At 41.3% G+C, this 19115-nt stretch overlaps 1 protein-coding gene across 2 annotated transcripts; it reads right to left on the bottom strand.

The window, feature by feature from the left end:
• Positions 1-1594: 1594 nt before the first annotated feature.
• On the bottom strand, positions 1595-16509 carry rps6kb1a (ribosomal protein S6 kinase b, polypeptide 1a). 2 transcript variants are annotated; one of them, XM_032534217.1, is made up of 15 exons: positions 16241-16509; positions 15173-15216; positions 14698-14818; positions 8952-9020; positions 8152-8299; positions 5991-6048; positions 5109-5209; positions 4839-4929; positions 4618-4708; positions 4418-4525; positions 4250-4312; positions 4026-4103; positions 3831-3938; positions 2912-3024; positions 1595-2430 (listed from the first exon to the last, which is right to left on the bottom strand). In XM_032534217.1, the coding sequence occupies exons 1-15, from the start codon at positions 16310-16312 to the stop codon at positions 2190-2192; spliced, it is 1506 nt and encodes a 501-aa protein (XP_032390108.1). In that variant the 5' UTR covers positions 16313-16509; the 3' UTR covers positions 1595-2189. The 2 variants fall into 2 exon arrangements, with proteins under 2 accessions (XP_032390108.1, XP_032390109.1); XM_032534218.1 differs by having other exon boundaries at positions 14698-14783; positions 16241-16455.
• Positions 16510-19115: the final 2606 nt, after the last annotated feature.

Here is a 19115-nt window from a genome sequence, read left to right as displayed (position 1 = left end):
CCCCCCCCCCCCCCCCCCGAAGTGAGTCGAGCATGCTCAGATTTTAACGGTTTAACGCATAACGCGTCGTTCCGAAATTAGTGAAATCCATGAAATTAACTTCTCATTACAAACAATAACAGAAGATGGAAATCATTTCAGAAACATTTTAGCTATCTATGATTGATTGATTGCTAACGTTAGCTCCAAACACCGTTCAACGGACAGCCTTTGTTGTGTTTGATGCTAACCAGCAGTGAACCAACTTGGTTAAGTAGGTCTATTTTTACTGGGTTGACATTACAGAAGTCTCTCGTTGCTGCTCGTCTCAAAGTGACGCACACACAACTCCCATCTCACATCGGGGAGACAGCCATACTAGAGCAGCGATCCAAGCTAGCTTCACTTAGTTACAAATGTGCAAAGTAACTAAAAGAAACACATTAAACTACCTCTTTGAGCATCAATGTGGAAAACAAAGTCAGTTTCATTAAATATGACGTTGTGAACACACGTCTGACCTTTGAACCTTGCCCTTCTTACAGAAACATGGTTGTCCGGGGTGTGTTTACCAGCAAAACTCATTTGGTTCATTGAAACAGTGCTTTTGGTCAATTCATTAAACACTAAGCTTTAGAATAGCAAGAAACATCAGGGAGCCATTCAAACTGAAGCTGATATTCAGTTATCCTCATGGGACTCTGCATCCGACAGCGGGCTCAGTTTTAGGGCGAGAGGTTTCAAATGGCTTGACTCCAGAGGCTCATATAGCAGCTACACGCCACACAAACAGGCCATACGTCTCAAACAGCAATTGGGAGATGGTCCACTCATTTAAGTCTAGGTTTATCCCCCATATGGTCTATGTCCACGGCGCTCCACTTCCGGGTTTGCTCCGGTGCCGCCGGAAATTCGGCCAAGTGTCCTTCACCTTCCGCTTTCTTTGCGTTGCCGTTCTAAACTAGACTATCTGTCCAATCAGAGTTTTCAGTTGACAACTAAAGCTACTTCTGAACGTACACATGTTCCATCAAAACAACTTCCTTCCTGATGCTATTGTGGAGCGGCACTGTGGCTCCGTCCGGGGTTTAGCACCGCCCATGCAGATTGTGATTGGTTAGAAGAAATGCCGATAAACAAGAGCAGGTTTTTCTCCCGTCCCAGAATGCTGCCAGACCCTTCCCCGCAGCGCTGTGGAGGAAGGTCTGGCAATGCAAGACTAATCCCCCTACCACTGAGACCCTGTTACTGTAAATGCACAAAGAGCATACACAAAGCACCCAAACACATGAGACAGGAACACTGCCTGAAGCAAAAAAGGGCAGTGATGTCAATTTAGCTCAGTGTATATGTCTGTTAGTCTTCCAACCATGATAGTGGCAATGAGACTGCATGAATAGATGAGTTAAAGAATACTGCTGCAGGGGTCATTGGAGCCAAGCGCAGGAGATTTACACAAAAAGGCATTTAGAGTCTGTTTACATTCAACACAAAGAAAGTGAACAATGGCGCTGGACAGGCCCCCACGCAGAAAACATTCCAGTCACCCGAGTAAAGCAGTGCCAGCATTTGGTATTGATTGTGGTGGAAGTGATGCTTTAAACTGAGATTTCACTTCTATCTTTTTATAGCTGCTTTTCCGTAGGTCGTGCCTCACCTACTCCTAACCACACGCTACAGTGGCAAAGGCAATATTTTCTCAAACATAAAAACAATACTGTGTTCATCGTGGAATTGTTCAATAATTCTACCTGACAGTGCAACCTGCAAGTTCTACAAAAACAAAGCCGGGCATTTTGAAACGAATGCCCTTTGTAACCAAATTCTCTCACGGCGACGGAGGCAACTAGTCATTAACATTAAAAACTAATGTCCAGATTTGAGCATAAAAGAGCACCAGTAAGTCATATGATAATGAAACCGCTCAGCCCATTCGTCAGCAGGCAGTAGCCAGCCAACAAGCAAGTCGCGTCTCTCACACAACTCCTCCGACTCACTATATCTTCTACTGCTGATTATTTGCATGAAGCTGAGGAGTCCGCGTTGAGTCAGGAGGGATGGGAAGGCGCTGCTGGAAGAGCTGGTGATCTGCACAGACAGTGTCAGTCAATAAAAAAATTAAATAAAATCTACAAGTCTCTTTGAAAGGAAACAAAAGGGGAAAGGACGAGGAACTGGAAGAGTCCTAATGTTTGGAGGTGAGCCGAGCGTCATAGGTTCATTCGTAGATGAGCGGGCCGCTTGCAGTTCATGGGGTAGGTCTGCTTTTTGTAGGACCCTGCATTGATGCCCGAAGGGTGCCTGATGGGAAGTGGTGCAGAGGCCTCAGAGGCGCTGCTGCTGCTTGTGTCCATCTGCTCTACCGTGGACACCTCCATGGGTTGCTCCACAGTGCTGCTGGTCAGCGGGGGTCCCCTCGGCCAGCATTCCCCTCCGACAAACTTTAACGGACTGTGGGGGAGTAAGATGTGAGAAGCTATTGTCTCTGATGGACCACAGTATACAAATAGCCTATTGAGTAGACCTCTCTCTCCAAAGTAACAGTTGCTAGGTAACATTAGCAACCAGTTCTTGGCCTTAACATAAAAAATAGGGACAGCAAAACATGCACCCCAAAATGTTATCTTAATATTTGTTGAATTCGTAATATTTAAATGTTGCAGTCAGAACCGGAACCAAACAACTGCACATGATGGAGGAATGATTTCATCTGATACCATTGTTTAAATAGTTAGCAGACATTCAGACAAAAGTTTAACAATTTACTTTATCTGAATGACAAGCCAACGTTCACCTTTGACCTCAAATTGCCTTTTTATACTTCTAATGATGGCTTTATTGAGGTCCAGCCGGCAGCAAATGAGTAACCGTAAACTGTAAAATAAATAACAATAATTCAATGGGAGCAGAGAGAAAAACAGCTTGCTGTTACCTCACAGGTGTTCTTGGGCTTCCTGGGAACTTCCGTGGTGAGCGCACCTTTGGCTCGAAAGAGAACTTCTCTTTGACGTTTTCAAGCACAGATGGAGCTACATATGTGAAACCCTGGGGAGGGGGGTGAAGGGACAAAAAAACAGAGATCTGAGTCCACCTCTTCAAAGACCATCTTTCCAAAAACAACCCACAGCTGATGATGAGCAATGAAATGCTGAGTAAACCATATCATGCAATGTGGTGGAACAGGGAGTTAGCTTCCAGGAAAACCAGCAGGACTACACCAGATGGGATGCATTAACCGATTCTCGTAAGACCCACTTGTTGAAAGGGAAATAAAAACCATTATGTCCAGAGCTGGCCTATGTTTGTATGTTTGTTTGCAGGCAACACAGAAACAGTAAAGGACTAGCGTCAATGACACAGTTTTCTATTAAAATGCTGTCTTTCCTTACCATGCCCAATCCAAAATTTGGCAAAGTCATCTTCAGGACTATCCGTGTTGCACTAGAACTTTAGTTTATTTCAATATTAAAAGGACTCCAAATGAGGTCTGTACACAAGCCTATTTGTAAATGAAGTCTTAAATAATACTTTATACTGGCTCCAGGCTATGGATTATCTTTTTTGATAACTGATATTGACATCTGATCAACTTTCTTACTTTATGATATACAAAAAAAATCAGTACTGGTCCAAAAGCAATAAACAATTATTTTATTTTAACCTTCAGTAAGTTGACACATAAACAAAATAATCTATTATGGACCTTTGAGTCATGCATTACTTTTGTAGGTTTTTATCATGGATTATTCCTGATCAAGTTATGACAACTTCTGGAATCTCTGTCCTCCAGAGACAGACAGAGAAGCAGAAAGGTCCACTGTGTTCTGGGAGGTACGGCACTAGTTACCCACCAGGAAGACTTGGTTGGCGCTCTCGCTGAGCGTGGAGTCGTCGGGGCTGTCCACTGGAGTCTGGCTGGTGAACTTGGAGTCAAACTGGCTCACGTCATCAGCCGATTGCTGCCAAAAGAAGCAGGTCAGATAATCATCCTGCAGGGACACAAGACGGCTCACAGAGGACCCCGCTGCATTAAAAGACAAACTCACCAGATATGGTTTAAATGGAGGCTCTACTCTGCGAGCGAAGAGGTCATCCCAGTTTGTATGCCGGAAGAATGGGTGGGCCTTGGAAACAACAGACAGCAGCAGGGTTTTTATATTTTGTCATTACTACAGGGTTTTCCAAGAAGCATTCACATTTTCTGAGTTATTGTATTAAATCACAGATGTATGCATACACTTGTGACTCTACTTTCAACAGATATATTTACCTGGACATCAGCGGCATCTTCTGGTCCAGCCCCGAGTCGCAACGAGGCATTCCGTTTAAGCAGCTGAAAGAGCGGGTTTGGAGAGTTATTTTTCATACCACTCCAAAGGTTTCAGCAGAGACAACAAATCCACACACATGAGGCAGAAGGAAGGTTTTTACAGCTCACCTTTTTCAGAAGGTCCCTGGCTTCTTGTGTGAGGTAAGGTGGAAGGCTGAGTTTGCATTTCAAGATTTTGTCAATTGTCTTCTTTCGGTTTTCACCAGTGAATGGAGGCTATAAAAGCAGGACGCAACAGTTACCAATAGTACAGATGCCTCCTACTTGAATTTACCTTTTTAGCAATGCTACAACTAGTGTGCACTTACTGCTCCAGTCAGCATGTCATACATGAGAGCTCCCAAACTCCACCAGTCCACTGCTCGGTTATGTCCACTCCTCATCAGGATCTCTGGAGCCCTGAGGGAGGACGAGGAAATGTCCAAGGTGATACAGCAGATACACTACAAAGTAGGAAATGGGACTGAATGTGCGTGATATATCTAAAAGAATGGATCTACAAAATCTGCATGATGATTGTGTGACATACATGTATTCGATAGTGCCACAGAAGGTGTGGGTGACCGTTCCGTCATGGATGGACTCTTTACAAAGACCAAAGTCGGTCAACTTCACGTGTCCTAAAAGGAAACCGAACCAAAGACAAAATATGAGAGAGAAACATAACTCAAGATAGATAAGTATCAGATTACCCAGAGAAAGACTTTAGTCTGGGAACTTAAGGTAATGTGAAAAGGACATGTATCTTAGTGTTTTCTAATCAGCTTTTTGTTGTGAATGACCCTTGATGTCTGTATACCGTTGTTGTTGAGCATGATGTTCTCAGGCTTCAGGTCTCTATAGATGATGCCTTTCTGGTGCAGGTGACCCAGCGCCATCGAGATCTCTGCCAGGTAAAAACTGTCAACAGAAAAAAAAAAAGCAAGACCCAGGTCCCAAATTCATTGACATGTGAATCTGTTTTTTACCAATCACTGAATCTGTATATTTATATATTTTCTACATGCTTCTTCATTAAGGTTATCCTCCGAGAATTGCACACCGTCATTTGTTCAGCAGCTTGGTTCATGTAATCACCGTTTTCATCTACAGGCTGTATTTATAAAAACACAACAGCAGGTAATGCAAGTGTTTTGTCCCTGTTCCAAGTCACCGCACACCGCCTTAGACACAGTGTCACACATCTGCCTGTTTTTACAAAACTAAATGCTTCCCCCTTAAAATTTGTAGAGATTTTTGATTTGTTTTTAATTGCTAGCATTAGTCTGCCAGAGACAACAAATCCCACTGGTATTGAGACATAATCCAGCATTCCTGACCCTGTTGTACATCATGAGTCAGCAAGAAAAGACCTCTATGAGACAACAGGCAAAACACTGGGTGTTTGTTAAGATGCCCATTCTGTTGCTATTTGGAAATAGTTTCATATTGTAAATAATGGGGGTGGCCTTTAAATTATGTGTACAAACATAGGAAGTGAGTGAAAAAGAGGATGAAAAGATTTGACATGTTTAAGCATAACATCCTGAAACAGGATAGCTTCAAAAAACTCAAATCTTTATTTTATATTAATGGGGATAAACTCCCTTTGATCACCAGTAATTAGTCCAAGGAAAGCTAAATCCTACTGTTATCCCTGGCCAGATGGTGGAGGTGACAGGTGACAGACCAACTAACTCACCATGCTGTGTCTTCCATGAAGATGCCCTCTCTTTCCAGTTGCATAAACAGCTCCCCTCCTGCATTCACAACATACAAAGTCAGTCAAACTGATACAAAGTGGAAATGGAGAATGACATTTTCACTTTCTTGAAAGAAAAACGCCCACCCAGTAGGGCTGCAAGAATTATGGCCAAAATAATAATCATGATTTTGATCAATATTGAGATCATGATTAATTATCACAATTATCTGTTGATTTTAACCAAAACACATTTTATTGTCACATAGGCTTTTTATAACTGCTTTCACATCCCTATTTTGCTACATTCCTCTTGTGTTGAAGTTGTATGCCCGTTATCTACCAGATGAAATATCAACGGGGATTTCTGTACGTCATTACGGTGCAACTTAAATGTCTGGGCTGCTCTCTGATGCTCCAAACCAGACGTTAGAGGACCAGAAACATGGCTGCATGTCACGCTAGAAACACTAATAACACGTTACACAGCAGGTACCGTTAACGTTAGCTACAGTAGCAACTGGTGTAACAACTAAAACGTCCCTGAACTGAAGCGTATGCTACTCACAGAGAGACGGCTGACTCATTATGAACGGGTCCAGCACAGGTCAAAAGGCGGGTCAGCAGAGTTACACACGTGAAACGTCTGTATTATCTCTGCGCTGCATTTTTATGAACTATGATATTTTGACCATGGGTCACATCTCTGGCCCAGGTCTAGCATGCTCCAGGTCACACGCTGTTACTCTACCAACTGAAGTTAGTTGCATTCAATAACTTCTTCTGGGTTTTTTACCGCGGCCGCCGCGACAGTAGAGCTACCAGCAGAAACACTGGTACAAATACAGGTTTTCCCCCTTATATTTAACAATATACAGCTGTGTTAAGAGCAATTAAAACTGTGGACAAATGTCAGAAGTGTGGATCGACGCCATCGCCGCGGTGTCTCTCCATGTTGGAGGGGGGCCATATGTGAGTGAATGGGGTGGGGCTGCGTGGAGGGTAAGAGGAGAGATCCAAACACAGGCACGGCTTTACAGAAGAAACATGTCATGTAACGCAAAATTACAACTAACCACATTGCTTCGTTTGTGGATAGGCAGCGGATGCAAGGACGTAAGGTGCACCGGTGCAACTTAGAGAAAAAAATGTTAGTCGCACCCTAGAGCCCTGTGAGCTAACAGACAGTAACTAGCACCCTAGAGCCCTGTGAGCTAACAGACACTAACTAGCACCCTAGAGCCCTGTGAGCTAACAGACAGTAACTAGCACCCTAGAGCCCTGTGAGCTAACAGACACTAACTAGCACCCTAGAGCCTTGTGAGCTAACAGACAGTAACTAGCACCCTAGAGCCCTGTGAGCTAACAGACAGTAACTAGCACCCTAGAGCCCTGTGAGCTAACAGACAGTAACTAGCACCCTAGAGCCCTGTGAGCTAACAGACAGTAACTAGCACCCTAGAGCCCTGTGAGCTAACAGACAGTAACTAGCACCCTAGAGCCTGTGAGCTAACAGACATAACTAGCACCTAGAGCCCTGTGAGCTAACAGACATAACTAGCACCCTAGAGCCCTGTGAGCTAACAGCACAAACTAGCACCTAGAGCCCTGTGAGCTAACAGACATAACTAGCACCCTAGAGCCCTGTGAGCTAACAGACACTAACTAGCACCCAGGCCTGTGAGTAACAGACACAACTAGAATTGGTCACTGCGGTTGTCTGAAAAATAACACAGACAGGACACAGTGTTGTGTTTACTGGTAAACTGGTAAACCTTGAGACCGACGTATAAGCGACTGCTATCGGTTGAGTTTTCCTGCCGTTACTCTGTCCTCTGTGACTGTCTGACCATCTAGAAACTAAGCTACACGGTGCAGGGAACGGCTCGGACTGGCTCATGAGCAGACAGTGGTTTATGGAGCGGTAGATTGGCTTTGTAAAAAAAAAAAAAAAACGGAGCGTTCTATGAACGGAATTACGCATTTAAAATATCGCTCGATCACGCAAATTTGATCGTGGGAAGTCATGATCGTGATTAATTAGTTAGTTAATTAGTAATTAATTGTGCAGCCCTACCACCCAGTGTCCAGTGCACACACTGAGTCTCAAGCTCATTAAATGATCAAAAACATTTACGACAATTAAGAGTGTTATGCTCACCGCTCAGATACTCCAAGATAAGGTACAACTTCCCCCCCGTCTGAAAGGCATAGATGAGATCCACGATGAAAGGATGCTTTACCTCCTCCAGAATGCTCCTCTCGGCTTTAGTGTGCGCCGTGTCCTTTGCATTACGCACAATCATGGCCTGGAGAGGGACAAAAAAAAAAGCACACAGACTCAGGGTGTGAAACTACTCAGCCAATAACTTTAAGCCCATTAGCTTTGACATTAGCCAGTGTCAAAGCTTTAACATGAGCTGCAGAGGCAGTGCAAGAATCACAACACCGGTTTGGTAGCTACAGTCAAGTTGTTAACCGAAACCTCAAGCTTCGGGGAATAGAGCTGGATTTTTAACCAAAGTCTGGCACCAGCTCTGTGTCAGCTGCATTGGGGAGGCCAAGCTGAACAGAAGCAGCAGATCTGAGGTTTCATGGGGGAAAGCGTGCAGCTATTATTTTTGGTGGTCTGCCCTTAACTTCTGGCTTCATAGCTGAATGCACCAGCATGTCACCAGAAAAGTACTTGTGAAACACTATACGGTTAAGCTGCATTGAGCCTGGGAGTTAACTGAGTATTAATGTGCTAATCCCCTATACATATAGGTTAGTTGTGTTTTCTTACATATGGATTAGATAATGCAGATACTAGTCCTCTCACACTACACTTCTCTGTATGTACACTAGGGGGAGCTAGACCCACCTTTACTGGGTAATTGAAGAACTTAATCTCTAATCAATGAGATATTTCTCACTGAATATTAAAATCTTAAGCCAAATCAGACAGGCAGATTCACTCACCTTCTTCAAAACTTTCATTGCAAATATCTTCCCGGAGGTGGCACCTGATACCTTCCGAACTTGAAACACCTAAAATTGTACATCATCATAATCATCATCATCATCATCATCACCCAACAACACAGCATGCCCAGGATAAAAAAGCACTTTACATTTACTACCATTAATGCCTACGGCTGGCAAGAGAAAATATTTAAGAGGCTTTTGTAGGAAACTGAATTCAATGCTTTTGAAGACCTGCAGATACCCAAGTGTGACTATTCCTTTGACTGTGTAGACCAGATGTTTTCTTCTACGTTTCAACTATGGCTTGAGAAAATGCACAAGGTCATGCTGGGGAAATTCAGAGAAAGGTTTTGGGGCAAACAAAAATGCATTTAGTTTTAGCACTGACATTAAGTTCATAAGCTGCTATTGAGCATGATGTGTACGCATTCAACTAAGCAAGGAATTAACCAAGGTATTCATGTGTAAAAATGACTAAAGTGAGACCAGGGACTGTTCTGATTTTAAATGAGCCAAAGTCTGTTTTCAGCATCAGTTTCCCACATTATTCTTGAAAGACTATTTGCTCCGAGTTTAAAGGCCAAGGAACTTGGAATCTGTGCCGAAACATATACTGTATCTACACAAGAATCTCAAAACAAATGACAACGTGTAGTAACTTTTGTAATGCTGAGAAATTCTCAAACTGTAGAAAAGGACTTCTTAGTCATCATACACAAAACCACTTCAAGAAAGAATAAGTCATGTGTCTGCTTGCTAAGTGAAAAGTGTTTCCAAAATAACTGTTGTCCACTTTCATTGTCAGGTTTAGAAATGAGAACATCAGAAACTTCCCAGAGTTCTATGGGTTGATAATACCAAAATAAAAATGTTGACACCAAAATATAACCATAACAAGACAGATTTCCTCATCTCATTGGTTTTACAATTATATACAGGGGGTGCAGGGGATTACAGTTCTGCATTATATAGATATGGATAATAGTGGAGATGGTTCTGGGATGCCAGATCTTACATTTAAAAAAGGTGCAAAAGACACTGAAATACATCTCTGGGGATTGAAAAGGTTGTTGAGAGACTTCCGGTCTGGCGGTCTACGTGACGGCAGCATAGAGCGTCAGGTCTCGATAATAATTAAAAGTTACCCAATTTAACTAAATTTTTAGTAGAGAGGAACTAAAGCAAAGTTTGACAGTACGGGTAAACAATGCCTAAAATAATGTCCAAAAAAGACAAGAAGATACACGCTAAAAGTAATAACCTTGACAAAGAAGAGGATGGTAAGCAATCACAAGCTATCAGCAATATGGAGGAAGACGAGCACGTAACACCGACTCGGAGCTAAGCCACGGCGAATTCAGGAGGGACTCCACTCAGCAATTAAAGAAAAAAAAACGAGGAGCGGATCACTACGGCCGAGACACGGCTCCAGTCAGCGGAGGATGTGCTGGTGCAGCTGGTGAAACTACAGAAGCAGACGGAAGCTGAACTGACTAAATTGGAAGGACATTGAAGACGTGATAACATCGGGCTACATGGGAGAAAAGAAGGAGCGGAAGATAATGTCGCCAAAATGGAAGGGTCTGGAGCTCCCCCCCTTTTATTGTTTTGTTAAGGTATTGCTTGTTTGCGTTAGTGCTACTGTTCTTAGTAGCTCCAAGAGTGTAAAAGGGAAGCTATTCTTCAGCGTCTGAGTGCTTATAACATACTCCAAGACATATGATGCTAAGTACCAAGTCAGTTAAAGTTATTACATGTAATGTCAATGGCCTGGGAAACCCAATTAAGAGGAGCAAGGTTTTGACAAAACTGAAGAGGGAGGGAGTGGAAGCTGCTCTCTTACAAGAGACGCACCTACAATCAAAGCATGAACCACTCAAGAGCTGGAAATTGAAACAGTATTCATCTTCCTGTGGGCAGGCCGAAGAGAGGAGTAGCAACTTTAATTTCTAGCAAATTAAACTTTAAGTGCTTATATGAAAAAAAGATACTGATGGAAGATTTGTACTGGTCCGGGGACACCTACAGGGCGTTTTATTTACCTTTTTAAATGTTTATGCCCCCTCAAAATCAGATTGGGAATTTTATAACCAAATCTTTGGATTAGTAATTTCTAAAGCCCAAGGTATCCTTATGTCTGGAGGCGACTTTAATGTTGACTCCAACCTGCTCTGGGCTCTTCAAAGCCTTGCATCCCAGGAGAGAAATGAATGCTAGAGGATCTGAACTGTTAGACATATGGAGAGAACTGAACCCGACCAGAAGGGATTACACCTTTTTCTCCCACCCGCACTCCGGTTATTCAAGGCTCGACTACTTTTTATGTTCCAAAGAGATCTGGCTAGTGTGCTGTTGGAGCATCCACCAGTAATACTGAACTTAATACTAGGCTCTGAGAAAAAGAATACTGTTTGGAGGTACACAGGGATTTTAAATCACAGTGGGCAGCAAATCATGGAGGAAATTAAAAACTATCTGGATGATAATGGGGAAGTAACCCCACCGATCCTCTGGGATGCCTGTAAAGCTGTTCTTTTAATTTAAATTTTAAAAAACAAAGGAGGGAAAGGAATGATAGGTTACAAACAGAATTAAAACAACTAGAAAACGTCCATTAAAAGACACTTAATCAGGGAACAAAAATGGAAATAGATAGGACAAAGAATGAACTAAATGAAATATATTCAGATGACATTGAGAAAAGGCTAATCTTCTTAAAACAAAGACATTATGAAGCAGGAGAGAAATCAACTAAAATACTGGCTTACAGGCTAAAAAAACAAGCAGAAAACATAATTTTCCAAAAAATGACCCATCAACAAATTCTATACACTGTTAAACTGAAGAAATTCATCAATCATTTGAAACCTTTTACAAAAACCAAACTCTCAGCCTAGCACAGATCAAACAAGGATGGATGCTTTCTAATAAATATAAAATGATAAAATGACCAAAAGTGAAGGATGATCAAAATAGGGAAATTACAGATGAAGAAATTAAAAAAGCTATTTCAAACTTGAAACCAAATAAAGCTGCTGGTCCAGATGGGTACCCGTCTGAGTGGTATAAGGACATGAAAGACCTCCTGATTCTTATCATGAAAGTAACATATAATCATGTACTCAAGACTGACATAACTCCACCTTCTTGGAAAGAAGCGGTGATCTCTTTGGTACCGACAGAGGGTAAAGATGAGCTTGACTGTAGCAGCTATCGGACCATAAGTGTACTGGACCAGGAATATAAGATCTTTACAAAAAGACTCAAAAACATCCTTCCCCAGATAATAAGTTTGGATCAGACAGGTTTTACACAACAAAGGCAGACCCAGGACAACGTTCGTAGAACGCTTTATGTTACAGAACACATAGCCTTGCTGAGCCTTGACGCAGAAAAGGCTTTCGATCGGTTCAGTTGAGAGATTCTATAGAGTACTGCAGAAATTTGACTAGGCTGTCCAAGTAGTCCTCTACTTTTTCCAATATTCATTGGAGCTTTAAGACAAGAGATTACTCAAGATGATAGTATTACTGGTATAAAAATGCTAGGACGAGAACATCAAGTTTCCCTGTTTGCGAATGACATTTTAATCCATTTGTCACACCCAGAGACTTCAATACTGAAACTAATGTCTTTTCTCGGGGTACAAAGTGAATATTCAAAAGACCCAAATACTTAGTTTTAACTATAGTCGGTCAGAATATAAACTCCACTTTTCAACTTAATTTGGACCTGGAATATATGAGATATTTGGGGGTAAACATCCCTCAATATTCAGCAAAATTGTACTATTCAAATTCCAACCAATTAAATCAGAAAATACAGGAGGATTTTGAGTCACAAATTGAATCTGTGAAATTAATATCTTGCCTAGAATACTTTGTCTGTTCAGACTCTTCCAGTTGAAATAAATGATGAAACAATTTACTGAATGGGACAAATTACTATCAAGATTTATTTGGCGGGGGAAGAAGCCAAAGATAAAATTCAAACTCTCCAATTATCAAAGGATAAAGAAGGACTGGCACTCCCATGCTTAAAATATTATTATATTTCAGTCCCATTAAGGATTTTGTTTTGTTGGTGCAACTCTGAATACCAGGCAAGATGGAAAGAAACTGAAGAAAGATTATCAGGGTATATACAATTCAGGCGAGGACAGGGAATAAAAGACTGATTAAAAACTTAATGGAAATAAATAATAAATGGGTTCATTTAAGTCTTAAAACCTGGCTAGCTGTCATAAGTAAAAGCGGATTGCAGGAAGAAATAAAGATTTTGAGAAGATGCTCACATGACCCCAACTTTATACCAAATAAACCAGATATTAGCTATAAAAGATGGGTTAACCTCATACTGCGCCTTTTTTAGTCAGAGGACAGTCAACAGTTTTGACTCATTGAAGAGATTACATGGTTTAAATAATAGTGACTTCTTTAAATATCTTCAGGGTTGTCATCTCATTAATATTCCTATTCCAAAGAGCCAAAAACTATTTGAAATTGAATTGTTAAAAATGTTTAATAGTGTCTACAGAGTGGACTCAGGGAATAAATAATTTAAGGGACTCCAAGGAGTTAAGACGAAGAGCAACACCTGACATTAATGAACAAGTAAAGACAAACCAACAGTTGCATCACGGGGGGGGGGGGGGGGGGTGGGGGGGGGGGGGGGGGGTTCTGGACAAATATTGTGACTTTCAATGGAAGATATCGAGCTCAGTCTCTCGGAGAGTGCTTGGCTGGAAGATGATGATAAGATGATTATCTGTTTCTGTCACTCAGGTTCCTCCTGTTGCTGGAGAAGATATTCTCAGGTTCTCAGGAAGCAAACCACTACCACTTGTTCTGGGCTGGTCCACTTGTAAATGCTTACTGGCATAAGATCTAGAATTAGTGATATTTGGAATTAAAATTAATTGGGACGAGCTTCTCTTTGGTTTTTTTCACAACATCTGTACTTAGTAAAACAAAATACTTGTTTGGTATTCTGAGTGTGGCTGCTAAAAAAGCAATTACAAAGAAATGGCTTAAGCCAAATGGTCCATCAATAGAGAAATGGTGTGACATTATTTACAAAATGTATGTAATGGAAAATGTATATTGCTCCTAAACGCCCCTCTTTTGTTTAACTGCTCGTAATTTCTTATTTTATTCTCTTCTAAGTATGTTTTTTTCTTCTTTTTGCCACTTTTAAACTTTCCATGTTCTGTTTATACTTGTATATTTAAAAAAAAAAAGATTGAAAAGACAAATCACTGTATGTTTCTATCAAACCAAGCAGAATGTGTTAAGTGCTGATATGCGATTCTAAATAAAGAGGAAAAAAGAAAAGGTTGGTGAAAGCAAAAGCTGAGATTTCTAGCATGCAAAACTCAATTTCCTGAAACTTTGTTAAAAAAATCCCCACTCACAGGAATTTCCAGATAATTGCGATGTCCTCCCCCATAAACTTACTTGACTTCTGGGCCCAAGCCAAAAAACAAATGATATTTTCCACACTTTAAAAAACTAATTTTTCAGGACTAATATTTATATTAACACTGAATCAAATGTCAAGGGTCACACACAGAGCCCACTGAGAATTAAACACCCAGCTTTACAGCTGTGCACTCAATGCGTTATATAGAGTACACGCTGCCACCCTCCAAAATCCAAATGTCAAGTCATATTACGGCATAAAGGAAAATGGAGGGAGTCCCATTTTGAACATTTTCATTACAGATAATTAGATGCCTTACCTTTCCATATCCACCTTTTCCCAAAACTTTGAGCAGCTCAAAGCATTCAGGCCTGATCTGCTCTGTTCCCTTGTTCACGCTGTTCTCTGAAATTTCAAACTTCTCACAGTCATCCATGTTACTGGTAAGACAAAAAATAAAAGGAAAAAAAAAATCACATTTGAAGCAGTCACTCAGCATAGTGTTTACAATATCAAAGACAAACAGCAGCATTAAGAACATGAGTTACAAACGTATGGGCCTAAATATAGATCCACAATAATGCAGTGACTCCCAATTTGGTTATTTCTGCCTTAAAAGACCCTGTCCAAGATTATTCAACTAATACTGGGTCCATATGGATGAGTGACAGAGAAAAGAAAAACTCTAAGAAATTAGTGGATAAACATGCAGATGCCCCCCCATTACATATAGTCACAGTAAACATTGTGGCCCCTTTAGGGACCCAATGAATTACAGTTTTTCTTGTACTTACAATTCAAATCCACTGCACTGGTCCATGTATTCACCGAGCTGGACCTGAAAACAAGAGACACCGGATAGAAAATCTCAGTTTGACCAAACAGGAATGCGAAGGACCGTTACTACGAGTGTTAATAACTTTGGTTCACAGCCAAACATTTTACCCTAAAATAAGTTAATTCGTTTTAAGTAATAAAGCAAGTAACTAATTACCAGGCTGGTTAAATAAACACACTTTATTTAACATTAACTACCAACTTAATAAAAAAAGCTCATGTCTGTAACTTATATGTCATAAACCTATGACCATGCTCCTTACTTCACTTTAAGTTGGCGCGGTGTGATTTTAGCTACAGTCCCGCTAGCACCGGTCGGATTTCAGCCTGTTGTTGGTCCGTTTAACTCTAGCTAGTCCATTTCACTGCGAGTTTACTTATATCCCATTTATTTAATATTGCTAAACCATACATGTTGCATTCATGTCACTAATTAACCTACACTATAATGTACACCCCATACAACAAACGAATGCCGATGCAAACCGCTTTACTTATAAGTCCATTGTCGGACATATGAGTTAGCTAGCTAGCAGCCCAGTAAAATGTAGCAACTTTCCTTTGTATTTGGCTTTCGTTGTGACTGTTTCCTGGCGGTGCTTTTCATTTTTCCTCCAACGGCACATTGGTCACAGTGTGGCGTTTGTGGCTTCCCTAACGTTAACGCAGCGGAGGACACGTTATCATGGCTAGCTAACACAATACGGTAAACGGGACATCAACTTATCCATAGTCAACACTAGTGTGCTTTACCGGCCGGTGTCGGCGTTCAAACTTAACTGTGCTCGGCCATCATATTAAATTCAGAAAATGCAATGGAGATGTATTTCAATACAGTGGAGTGACTGTTTAATGGGACACGACCTGGTTCCACGGGAAAGGCGTTAAGTAGCTCGGACAGGACAGACAACGGATACCGACCCCCGGCCAGTGATGTTAGCTACGCAGGCCTCGGGGTTGCTAGGTGCTAGGTCGCTAACTGGCTAACAGCGGCGGTATTAGCCTCAACGTTAACGTTAACTCACCCCGTCCTCAAGTTCCTCGTCAGAGACATTCTCATCCGGTTGATCCAAATCAATGTCGAAAACCCCGGCCATGGCCACTGCACTTCACTCGGTGTTCAGCCAGAAAACACAGTCCCGCTCCCCCGCCTTATGGGAGAGCCTTCATCCTTACAACCGGCGGCAGCAGAATGCATGGGCTAACACCGAGCTAACCAAAACAAGCAGCGGGCAGCGGAACCCCAGAACCATGGCCTGGATAACGGTCTACGAGCAGACCGAGCCTCTAGTGTCGGCCACCGGCACTACTCGGCTCAGGTTGCCTTAGACACATAAACACATAGTAAAGTGACTTTCAATATTAATAATAACTGAAGGGAATGATTTATATACAATAGAATTGAGTCAGCCGCCCTTTAATATTAAAAAAAAATCACTTAAAATAAGCTGCCTTTTTAAATGTAGGCTATGGCAACAATATAATATTCCAATAATGGAATGTTAGTAAATATTGTAGGCAGCCTAAGTACATAAAGAAGATTTTTGCATTCATAACATGAAAAGAGCTTAAAAAATATGACATTTTCTCATAATTAAACTACCCGCAGCCATAAGAAGTATAGCTAAAACGATAAGTTGATAGGCATTTCTCACTGCACAGTAAAACAATGTGTTTTGACGGTATTGACTGTAAACAACTAGAAATACATTCCTTACATATTTTGTAAGATTTTTTTAGATGTGCTGCATAGAAATTTAGACACTATCATTTGAAAATATGTTAATCCCAATTTTGTACAGGAGCAATTTTGAAATGCATTAATATCTTCATTCATATTTTTAAATTGCTTTCAACAGTTAGTCAAAAAGCCAATGGGTTCCCATTCAGAAGAATGTCTAAGGCGCAGAGATTATTGTTCAACAATCAAATAAGGGCAGACAAAGTCCAGCATGAGCCCCCCTACAGAAGGGTCTAAAACCACCATGGAGGGAAGATAACCCCCCAAGGAAGGTAACAATGAGCAAAATGCAGTTTTGAGTGAAGCAGCACTTTAAAAACTTAATTCAGTACAGATAGGACCCAGTCAGATCAGTTAACAGCAGATGAGTTGCTGAACAATGGAACTCCTAAAGTCCTAGAACAAGTCATCTGTAGGATTTTTATAATGATATGGGGGAAACAGTTCCCCTCTTTAAGTCAGTTTTTTTCCAAATCTCAGGGTATGATTACTCATAATGATGATGGGGGTAAACGGGAAAGCCTGTTGGAAGTGCAAATTAACTACATTTAATCTTCAGCCAGCCCTTCCTGCTGCTTCCTCCAGTACAGCTGATGTGAAAGCAGTCAGCAGGGCATAAATAGTGATGGGAGTCTTCATAAAAGAGAACGACATATTGATCTCCACCATAATTTAGTCAAAGTGACAATGATTGTAGATCAAATTCCCACTAGGTCCTCAGTCTAGGAGCTAGGAGGTCAGTCTCTACCACAGCTTCTTTTATTGTGGGGGTTGGCCTGAAAGCTCACTCCAGAAGGCTCAGGACGGCTCCCCTGCAGGGCAGTAGGACTGGGAGCGCTGCCTCGGTTTCATCTGATAGTTTGTTTTACTTTGATTGCCCGGTGATTAAAACCAGCTGCACTGGGTAAGAAAATCTGTTTTCTGTGTGTGTTCTCGGTTTTGTTTAGCTTGGTTTCTGTTGACAAAAGAACAGACTAGACACTGTTAGAAAGTCTCAGAGCTCTGTTGTGGGTCCGTGTGATGAGTTGAGGTCAGTATTATGTTCATTCAGAAATCACTTTGCGTATCAACGGACTGCGTTGTCTTCTCATGTTTGGGCTTTGTCAATGTGGAAGGTCATTAATTTAGAACGGAGGGTGAAAGCTGTCAACATCTTGATATTTTTCTTTTTTTCTTGAATGCACATGCCTTGTGTTTACTGCAGAACAAAGACTTGTTCTTTCCCAATCTGAATGTCCTTCATGTTAACAACAATAACTTCCGAAATCAGTTCCATATCCTTTTTTTTTTAGGATTCCCAGTTGCCCCATAAACAATACACAACTGTTAACATAGCAGGTGTTCTCCTTTAACTGCACAGCAACCTGTAACTGGCATACATTAGCACAATGGAAGAGTGAGATATGTGATCAGAGCTGAGATCCATCTGTAACACACAGGAGGAGTGAGGGAGAGTATTTGGATGGGCCGCAGAGTGACTTTTGAAAGCCAGATTTCTAAACACCTGGATCAGTAAGCTATAAAACATACGCCAGGTCGGCTGTGCTGGATTTGGCTCAGACGTGTCGGAGCGATTAAACAGCAAATCATGTTTGAAATGTCTAAACCAACATTATGCCTCAAAGTAAGAGAGGTGAATAAATTGGGGCTGAAGCTCTCATGCATAACCACGTATATACAAATATATGCCATTGGTTTCTAAACAGGAGATTGACAGAATAAGCTTAAAAAGGTAAAAAGTACATTTTAAAAATGGTGTGCAGCTGAAGTGTTAGCAGTGTTAGATGATTGTAAAGGTATGGAAGCAAATTTTTTTTAAGAAGCCTATTGACATCTTCCTCTAGCGCCACCTGGAGGAAGACATTGTGCTTCTATTCAACTGATGCTGCAGAGTGACTATTTTCCACATCCTTCGATAGTACACCCCTGCACCCAGGGTACCTACAAAACCTAACCCTTTGTCCAAATATGCATAAGGCAATTTACTTAGTTTGCATCATCAACAGGAAGTGCAGAGCACACATTCCCAGCGTTGGAATGCCTGGAAGGCAGTGTGAGACCTTCCTGAGTTATAGTTCTGAGATGGCATCATATCATGATACAGACACCTGCATTAACACGTAACGCTGTGTTTAACCCTCATGTTGTCCTCGGGTCAA

The sequence above is a fragment of the Etheostoma spectabile genome, chromosome 13, assembly GCF_008692095.1.
Source record: "Etheostoma spectabile isolate EspeVRDwgs_2016 chromosome 13, UIUC_Espe_1.0, whole genome shotgun sequence".
Taxonomy (NCBI): domain Eukaryota; kingdom Metazoa; phylum Chordata; class Actinopteri; order Perciformes; family Percidae; genus Etheostoma; species Etheostoma spectabile.
Note: the sequence above shows the minus strand (reverse complement) of the source record. Positions and strands in the feature narration are given on the sequence as shown.

Bases quoted from the DNA above. Each gene is read 5' to 3' on its own strand.
- rps6kb1a (XM_032534217.1), bottom strand. From the start codon at position 16,312: ATGGCCGGGGTTTTCGACATTGATTTGGATCAACCGGATGAGAATGTC. The intron at 15,217-16,240 runs GTGAGTTAACGT...TCTTGTTTTCAG, and splicing joins ACGAGGAACTTGAGGACGGG to GTCCAGCTCGGTGAATACAT. The intron at 14,819-15,172 runs GTAAGTACAAGA...TTGTCTTACCAG, and splicing joins CAGTGCAGTGGATTTGAATT to TAACATGGATGACTGTGAGA.